We start from the raw sequence: 8,390 nt of genomic DNA, 5'->3' as shown, positions 1-8,390 counted from the left end.
TCCCTCCAGGGGATCGTTTTACCCTGGACGGACGTGCTAGTCGCCACGGCGGTTAGGGGGCGTCACCTCCGTTGCCCGATCTGTCCGTGGGGCCCACCGGGTGGCGCCATCCGTGACGGTGCCCCCACTGTCGGAGGTGGGGGACCCCCAAAAGCCGCGGGAATCTGGGACTTGCCCCCGCCCGCGGTGAGTAAGTAGGCCCGTGCACCGGATAACTAATTTCCGGTGCCAGCGCTATAAGCCGACCCCCCGGGAGTATCCGGGGCACCCTTTCCAACATTGTGGGGGGGGGGTGGGAGATACGCCGGTTGGTGCAGCCGTCACGGGCAGTGGGATCAAACAATTATGAACACTTCAAACTCCAACTCAAATATTAATTTAAAGAATGCCGGCGTGACTGCCATTATCGGTGGTAGCTACGTTAACGTAGCTCCTGCTGAAGGCAGGGAGGACTCCCCAGCTGGGGGAGTCTCGAGGAAAGAAGGCCCTGGGCCGGAACTCTTCAGTTCCGTCCAGACTGACGGGGCGGGTGGCTTTAAAAAGCCCATTATGGTAAGTAATGTGAGGGCGACTCCCCCTTTCAATGAAAGGGAGTTTCCGCCACCTACAGGGGTACGAGGAGATCTCGTCCTTGGCACCGTGGAGTCCATGGAGATACCCGTGGACCCCGGAATGTCCTTCAGTTCTGAGGATGAGGATTTTGCTCCGGAGGAACTTTGCTCCGGAACAGATACGAGCACAGCGACCACCGTGACGTCGGCAAGCCGTAAGAGAGCAGTCAAACGCTCCTTTTTCTCGGTTGCGAGTCAACCCACGAAGACCAGAAAGACGAAGTGTGCACTCTCATCTGAAGCCCGTGAAGATGCTTATGTTCAGGCCGAGGCTAAACTGCTTGCAAAGTAGAAAGTCACGAAGAAATCGCCGACGGCAAAAGCCTTAATTGATATACCTCCTGACACGGGGAAAAAGGCTGCCGACCTTGAGGAGCTACCCTCGAAGGACACAGAAAATGAAATTTATAAAGGTATGACCCGCATCAGGGAAGTCGCGGAATATAAGAAAGGTGTAAAGGGCACTACCAAAAAAGCCGTGAAGGAGATAGCCACATTAGCGGAATCGGCTGTGAGGATCAAATCCCAGTCAGAAGAAGTTCGCAGTCTTCAGATGTCAAATGACAAACTGAAGAGGGAAATCGACGCTCTAAAAAATGAGCTAGAAGATCTGAAGAAGCAGGTCGACGCCAGAGACACTGTGCCTAACATGGTAGAGATGAAAAGAAGAAATGGATTGTCTCGGACAAAGAGTTCGATCTCGATATCGAGATGACCGCCAATCCTGAGAATAGGAAAACACCGATGGCGACCAAGTTGCCAGCTCCCTAAAACTACGGGAGGGAGAGGACTCGAGCGCGCGGGACGCGACAAAGTGTTTCGAACACTTGCCTGTCCACACCGTGGGGAGCGTTTAATCTCGACGAGGACAAACTTCTTAACGTTATCCTCGACAAGATAAAGTGGGACTCATGGTATCTGCCAGACTCGACGCCATACAGGATAGGCTCCTCCCAGAAAGATCCTGGAGGCCCTCCCATGACGCAAGCGTGGCACCTGCTGGGTGGATGGCAAGGCCGCGGCAGACAAGAAGCGCGGCACAGCTTCTGCATCTCCGTCGACATTCCCAGCGGTCGCTGCTACAAGCAAGCAAGCCGTGGTAGGAAAAAAGACGGGAAAACCTCCCGCTCCCGCTCCGCCCCCCCCCCCGCTGTCGCGTCCTCCGCGACACAGAAGACGTGGACGGAAGTCATAGGGAGGAAGGCGCAGAAACGTCTAACGAAGGAAAAGGCAAAGGCCAAAGCCACCACGACGACGACAACGTCGAAGTCGAAGCCGGCCAAAAAGGGAAAAACTGAAGCACGCCCCGGAACTTCTTCGCAAAAGAAAAGAAGGAAAATGGGAAAAACAAGAAGAAGAAGAAGATAAAGGTCCCAAAGCAAGCGGCGGTGATCCTGACTGCTGTAAACGGCGGCGGGACAACCGTTGCTGAGGCCCTCTCCAAGATCAGAAGCAAGATTGACCTCAGGAATATGGGGATCGACTCGCTGAGGCCAAAAAGAGCGGTTACAGGGGCACTAATATATGAGGTACCCGGGGAAAATAGCCACAAGAAGGCTGATGGTCTTGCTGTAAAACTCCATAGGAGCTGGATCCCGAGGTAGTTAAAGTAGCGAGACCTACAAAAATGGCAGAACTTTGCCTCTTCGGTCTCGATGATATGACCGGGACCCAGGAGGTGGCGGAGATATTAGCCGCGGCTGGAGGATGCGCCCTTACAGAGGTACAAGTAGGTACCGTGAGGAGACCGAGAAGCGGACTCGGATCCGTCTGGGTCAGATGCCCCGCGGCCTCTGGGCGCAAACTAGTGGAAACGGGCAAGATTCGCATCTGTTGGGTCATGGCCGGGGTTGAGGCCCTAAGTGCTAGGCCCATGATGTGCTTCAGATGCTTGAAAACCGACCACACTATTGGCGGCTGCGTTTCGCCGATCGATAGAAGTGGCCGGTGCTATCGATGCGATGGCGAGAGCCACGTCGCTGGTCAGTGCCAGGAGGAGAAAATCAGATGCCCGCTGTGTACGGACTTAGGCCTACCGGCGGGTCACAGATTGGGGGGTCCATCGTGCACCCCCCCGCCCAAACGAAAAGTAAGGGGCAGCAGCGGGGTTAAACCCGCCAAGTCTCCAAAAAATGGGCCTGGACCCATAGCAGTGGAAAACCCAAGCGGGGGCGCTCCCCTCTCCCAGCAAGGAGAAACACAGAGTCGGGTCGGATCCCCAGCCGGGGTCTAATACTCATTATAGGGAAGAAGAAGAAAATAGCCTGGAGGAGGCGATGGACATGGACTTGTAATGACTAGTCATCGTCTCCTCCAGATCAATGTGAACCACTCCGCCAGAGCCCAGGACCTGCTAATCCAGGCGATGGCGGAGTGGAATATCGAGGTGGCGATCGTGGCCGAGCCCTATGCCGTCCCCCCTGCCGATAACAGATGGCGGGGCGACACTGCGGGCTTGGTCGCGATTGTCAGCAAAGGAGGAAGCGCCGCCTCCTCTTTCGTCCCTGTATCAAGGAGCAAGAGTTACGTTGCGTGCCGATGGGGGAACAGGGCTGTCGTGGGGGTGTATATCTCCCCTAACATCTCGCCCGGTGATTTCGAAGCTAAAATAGAGGAAATCGAGAGGGTCGTCCGCTGCCTGCAGCCAGGTTGGTTGCTGGTGGCGGGCGACTTTAACGCGAAGTCCGTTGACTGGGGTTGCCCAGTCACGGACACTAGGGCCAAGTTGTTGGGGGACTGGGCTGCCGCACTGGACTTTCATGTTATAAACAGGGGTTTGGTGCCTACCTGTGTGGCGGCCAGGGGGAGCTCCATCGTGGATATAACGATGGGCTTCCCTGAGGCGCACGGCGAAGTAACTGACTGGTCGGTCTCGGATGAGAAGACCCTGTCTGACCATAGGTACATAGTGATGGAGATCTCCTCACCGGGCCCAGTGAGAGAGCCGTGCGCCCGGCCTGAAAAGTCAGAAGGTGCACCCCCGCGATGGTCCTTAAAGCGCTTGGACGGGGACATGGCGATGGCAGCTGCCATCGCCAAGTCCTGGGAAGTTACCCCTGAGGAAGGCGACTTCGATGTCAAAGAGGAGGCGGCATGATTTCGGGAGGCGATGTTGCAGGTCTGCGACACCGCCATGCCCCGGCAACGTTTGGGCGGGCCTCCGAAAAAGAAGGCCGTGTACTGGTGGACACCGGAGATTGCATCTTTTAGACGGGAGTGCAACATCGTGCGTCGCCAGTACACGAGGTACCGTCGAAGAAAAAGGGCGGCGGAGGAAGAAGCGACCCGGCTCTAAAAGATATACCGGGCCGCTAGGAAGACCCTCCAGGCGGCCATTGCCAAGTCCAAGGCCAATGTCTGGGGGGAACTGTTGGAGACCCTTTTTTTTTTTTTTTGTTTACAGAGAGGAAATGCGTTACCGCATACCCCAGGCCCCGGGGGAGGCCTGGTGGTTATGTGGGGCTCTTCCCTGCCGACTAACGTGTCGACGGGGACATACCCACTAAAACCTCTCCGGGTGTCCTGCCCTGGTCCTTGACTGGGGGGGCTCCAGGAACGCGTGCAGCATACTTCCGGAGCCCCCCCGGACCGAGTCGGTCGAGGCCGACTCAGCACGCCGGGGGCACCCTGATGAGGGTTCCCCGGCAGGGCCGTGATACCAAGCCGGTCTCAGGTCGGGGGAGAGGGACACCAGCCCTCCCCCGCCTCTTCCCCTTGGAATGTTTACAAGAGGGTAAAGCCCGGGAGTCCGGCCCCCCGGCCGGACATCCCGGGCCCCTTCGCGCCTGATCTGTCAGGCGCGGCGGGCGTTTTCACCCACATGAGGGGGGGAGAATTGCCTCCTCTCTCCCCCTCACCCCGGCGAGGCGCTTGGGGGGAGCGATGGCGCGTTGTAACGCGCGGTCGCCCCCCCGGACCGTTAGGTCAGATCCGCCTCGCCGGGCTCAATGGCAGCACGGGGGGCCCTCCTCCCGCGGCTGCGCGTTCCGAAAGCCGGGCCGGCAGCCGCAGGGGAGGAGGGTCGCTCCCTTTCGTCATTTCCGCGGCGGTCGCCATCGTCCCTCTCCTCCAAGATGGTGGGGAGGGTGGGGGCGACCGCCACGGCTCTTCTGCCCCTCCGCCTCCGTACAGCAGGGCCACTAGGGCCCGGAGGACGGGGGGCAGTTTTTCTTCGCCTAGGCGGCCGGGGCGGGAGCCAAGTTGGGTCATGGCTCTCGTCCCTGCCGCCCCTGCCACTGTTGGCGTTGCCAGGGGGCATTCGTCCCCCCGGCCGCCTCTCTCTCACCTTCTCGGCCTCCTCCTTCTGCAGCATTACTTGCTCGCAGAAGGAGGAGACCGCTTTCCAGGCACTCTCCCTGCCGACCATCTGACCAATGATGGCCGGCAGGGTGAGGTCATCTCCCACTTCGGCCCTCAGGACTCCGCGCAGCCCTTCCCACGCTGGACACTCTTCCAGCGTGTGCTGCGCGGAGTCCCGGGCGGCGCCACAGTGATGGCACCGTGTCGTCGGTTCCTTCCTTATCCTGCACAGGTACTCACCGAAGCAGCCATGCCCGATGAGCACCTGTGTCGTCCTGTAGGACAAGCCGCCAAACGGGCGGCCCACCCGATCGTCCAGGTGTGGTAGGACGGCCTCCAAGATCCGAGATCCGGCCGCCGGCGGGTTGTCAATGAGGCTCCTTTTCCATGCCCTCATCACCCGCCGACGGGCCCTCTCCCGTAGCAACGCAGCGGCCCTGGGGGTAACTACCCCCCCTCGAGGCGGATGGCTTTTGCCCTGGCGTAAGTCCACGCCAGGGCATCGGCCGTATACTCCGCCGGGGGGAGCCCCGCCAGGGCCATGATTGCCGCGTTGGGAGCGGTGCTGAACGCGCGCATGACTCTCCGTGCCAGCCGCCGCTGCACATCGTGCAACACCTTCTTAATGCGGCGGCTGGCCAGCGCCTCGCGGAACCACACCGGGGCTCCATACAGTGCCCCGGACATGACCGCGAGGGCATACGCGCGTCTAGCACCTACCCTCGGACCCCGGAGGTTGGGCATCAACCCGTTGAGGGCATCCACCCTCCTGCCCAACCGCTGGGCCTGCTGGTCAAAGTGACCAGCGAAAGTCCTGCGACCGTCCAGGTGCAACCCAAGATATTTCAGGGTTGCACCTACCTGAACACGGGTGTTGTCCACCAGGACGAAGGCCTGGGGCGGTACCCCGGAGGAGCCATCATGAAAAAAGATGGCCTCTGTCTTCTCCGGGGCCACCCTCAGGCCCAGGCCTTTAATGGCACCGACGACACAGGCCACAGCCCAGTCGCCACTCGCGACTGCTCTTCCCCAGGAGGTCCCCCCCGCTACTATGAACGTGTCGTCGGCGTAGCCTACGACATAGCAGCGGGGGGGGAGAGCCGTGCGGAGCACTTTGTCATACGCGGCGTTCCATAGCAGGGGGCCCAACACGGACCCCTGCGGAACGCCACAAGACACGTCCCTCCGCTGCTGGAGTCCGTCTTTATCGCGGAACTCCAGCTCCCTCTCTCGGAAATAGTCCCGAACGATGGCGACGAGGTAGGGCGGCAAGCAAAAATGCTCACTCAGCGCCGCCACCACCTCGCCCCATGGGAGACTATTGAATGCGTTGGCGATATCCAAGGATATCGCCAACGCCACCATCCCGTCCCCCGTTAGGGACTCCGAGAGGGACCGGACTTGACGTATTGCGTCAATTGTCGATCGCGCCTCTCGGAACCCGTATTGTTCGGGGGACAGCTCAGGACCATTCCGAGCCATATGCCGGATGATGCGGTTAGCGATTATTCGCTCAAAAATCTTGCCCGCATCATCCAGCATACAGAGGGGCCTGTACGCGGAGGGACTCTCCGCGGGTCTGCCCTCCTTTTTAAGGAGGACAAGCCGGGCCCTCTTCCACCTCCTGGGGAACGTACCTTCTCGGAGGCACTTCGTGTATATGGCACGAAGTGCCTCCCCTACGATGGGCGACGCCCGGGCCCAGATCTTGGCGTGAATGCCATCCGGCCCGGGCGCCTTCGCCTTCTTGCTTCTGATACGGGCAAAGGCCGCGACCATTTCGTGCCTGGACACCTCCAGTTCCTCCGACCCAGTGTTGGGCATAATGGATTAATAAATGTAATTAATTACAATTACTTTAATTAAAGTAATTACAATTACAATAATTGGTGAGTTACAATTACATTTACTTTAATTACAATTATAATTGTAATTGCATAGGATTACTTTCACAATTGTATTAATCGAAATTATAAGTTGATTGCAGATTTCACATCACTTATGCCTAAATACATATTTACTTTAATGAGCACTGTTCAAGACGCAAATGTTGTCAAAACTCAACCTAGCGGCACATAACTCGAAAAACCTGCTACGTCACCGCGGATCTTGTTGCCGGTGTTTTTGCGGAAACCGCGTTTATGTATTTTCGGCGCACATTCCAGGCTAGTCTGAAATTATCAGTCAATAACTAAGCAAGTGCGCAACATCTTGCTCTCGTTGCAAGTCATATAGCATCTTGTGAGTGATGATATTATAATTTATTTGTTTATCAAAATTCAGTTGTTCTGTAATGTCTATAAATCCAAACGACGTACACACAAATATGAATATGACTTTGCTTGATGGAACTTTTTTTCAACTTGTACCTAATGAATCAACATCAAAAAATATTATTGCAACATGTATAAAGTGTCTACCAAATAATATTGAAGTTAAAGGTTATCGGAATTGTACATCAAATTTTGTAACTCATTTAAAAAGAAAACATGGAAACAATGTTGTAGAAGAATATAAAGCCTACACGAAGAGAAAAAAGACATTAAACAGTGAACTATCAACATTAACACGGTCTGAAACATCAAAATTAAATATATATTTACAAGAAAATTTTGATAGTGATATAGTCAAGTTTTTTGCACATTCAATGATTTCTTTAAGATGCATAGAAGATCCTTATTTCGTAAAGCTTCTTAAAAATGCTAAATCAGATTTAAATATAATGGCCCGCCGAACATTAGGGCGCCGTTTATCAGAATATTACGTCTCTCAAGTATCACAAATTGAGATAGAATTAAGGAAAATTGATTATATATGTACCACAATAGATATTTGGTCTGATCGCAAGAGAAGTTTTTCAGGAGTAACAGCACACTGGATTATACCTGAAGATTTAAAGAGAAGTTCAAAAGCTCTGGCCTGCCGCAGATTTTATGGAACACACAACTTTGAATGAATTACTCAATTAGTTAAAAAAATACACACAGAATATGGTTTATATAACAAAAAAATCGTTGCTTTAATAACAGACAATGAAAGTAATTTTGTCAAAGCTTTCAAAACATTTGGTATTTGTCTTGAATGTATAATAGTGCAAGATAACCTTGAAGATAATGCCGTATTTCTAAGAAGAGTAGCAGAAAATAGTTCCGACGAAGAAGAATCTATATCAACAGATGATGAGCAAGAAAATGTTATGGATAATCTGCGTTTACCATTACATTTGCAATGTTGTGCCCACATATTAAATTTAATCGCTATTACTGACGCTTGTAAGGTTTTGAAAAAAGAAGCGAATACCCCACTATCATTTATACACCAAAATGTTTTAAATAAATGTAATAATTTATGGAAGAAAAGTAATTTTCCAAAAACTGCTGAAATTATTAAAAGTACATTGGGTTTCTCATTGAGCAAACCTGTGGAAACACGATGGAACAGTTTATATGATAGTTTAAAACAAATTTCAAATTGTAGCAA

General features: G+C 54.0%; 2 protein-coding genes across 2 annotated transcripts; both read left to right on the top strand.

Annotated features, from left to right (window-relative positions):
• Positions 1-2,238: 2,238 nt before the first annotated feature.
• LOC105199697 lies at positions 2,239-2,844 on the top strand. Its single transcript, XM_011166897.1, has one exon. The coding sequence runs from the start codon at positions 2,239-2,241 to the stop codon at positions 2,842-2,844; it is 606 nt and encodes a 201-aa protein (XP_011165199.1).
• Positions 2,845-2,904: 60 nt separating this feature from the next.
• Positions 2,905-3,708, top strand: LOC105199696. The gene has a single exon (XM_011166896.1). It carries the CDS (start codon positions 2,905-2,907, stop codon positions 3,706-3,708), a length of 804 nt encoding a protein of 267 aa, XP_011165198.1.
• The last annotated feature ends 4,682 nt before the right edge of the window (positions 3,709-8,390 follow it).

Source organism: Solenopsis invicta, chromosome 8, assembly GCF_016802725.1.
Source record: "Solenopsis invicta isolate M01_SB chromosome 8, UNIL_Sinv_3.0, whole genome shotgun sequence".
NCBI classification, from domain to species: Eukaryota; Metazoa; Arthropoda; class Insecta; order Hymenoptera; family Formicidae; genus Solenopsis; species Solenopsis invicta.
Note: the sequence above shows the minus strand (reverse complement) of the source record. Positions and strands in the feature narration are given on the sequence as shown.

Excerpts from the sequence above, each read along its gene's own strand:
- LOC105199697 (XM_011166897.1), top strand. The coding sequence starts at position 2,239 with ATGGCAGAACTTTGCCTCTTCGGTCTCGATGATATGACCGGGACCCAG.
- LOC105199696 (XM_011166896.1), top strand. The coding sequence starts at position 2,905 with ATGACTAGTCATCGTCTCCTCCAGATCAATGTGAACCACTCCGCCAGA.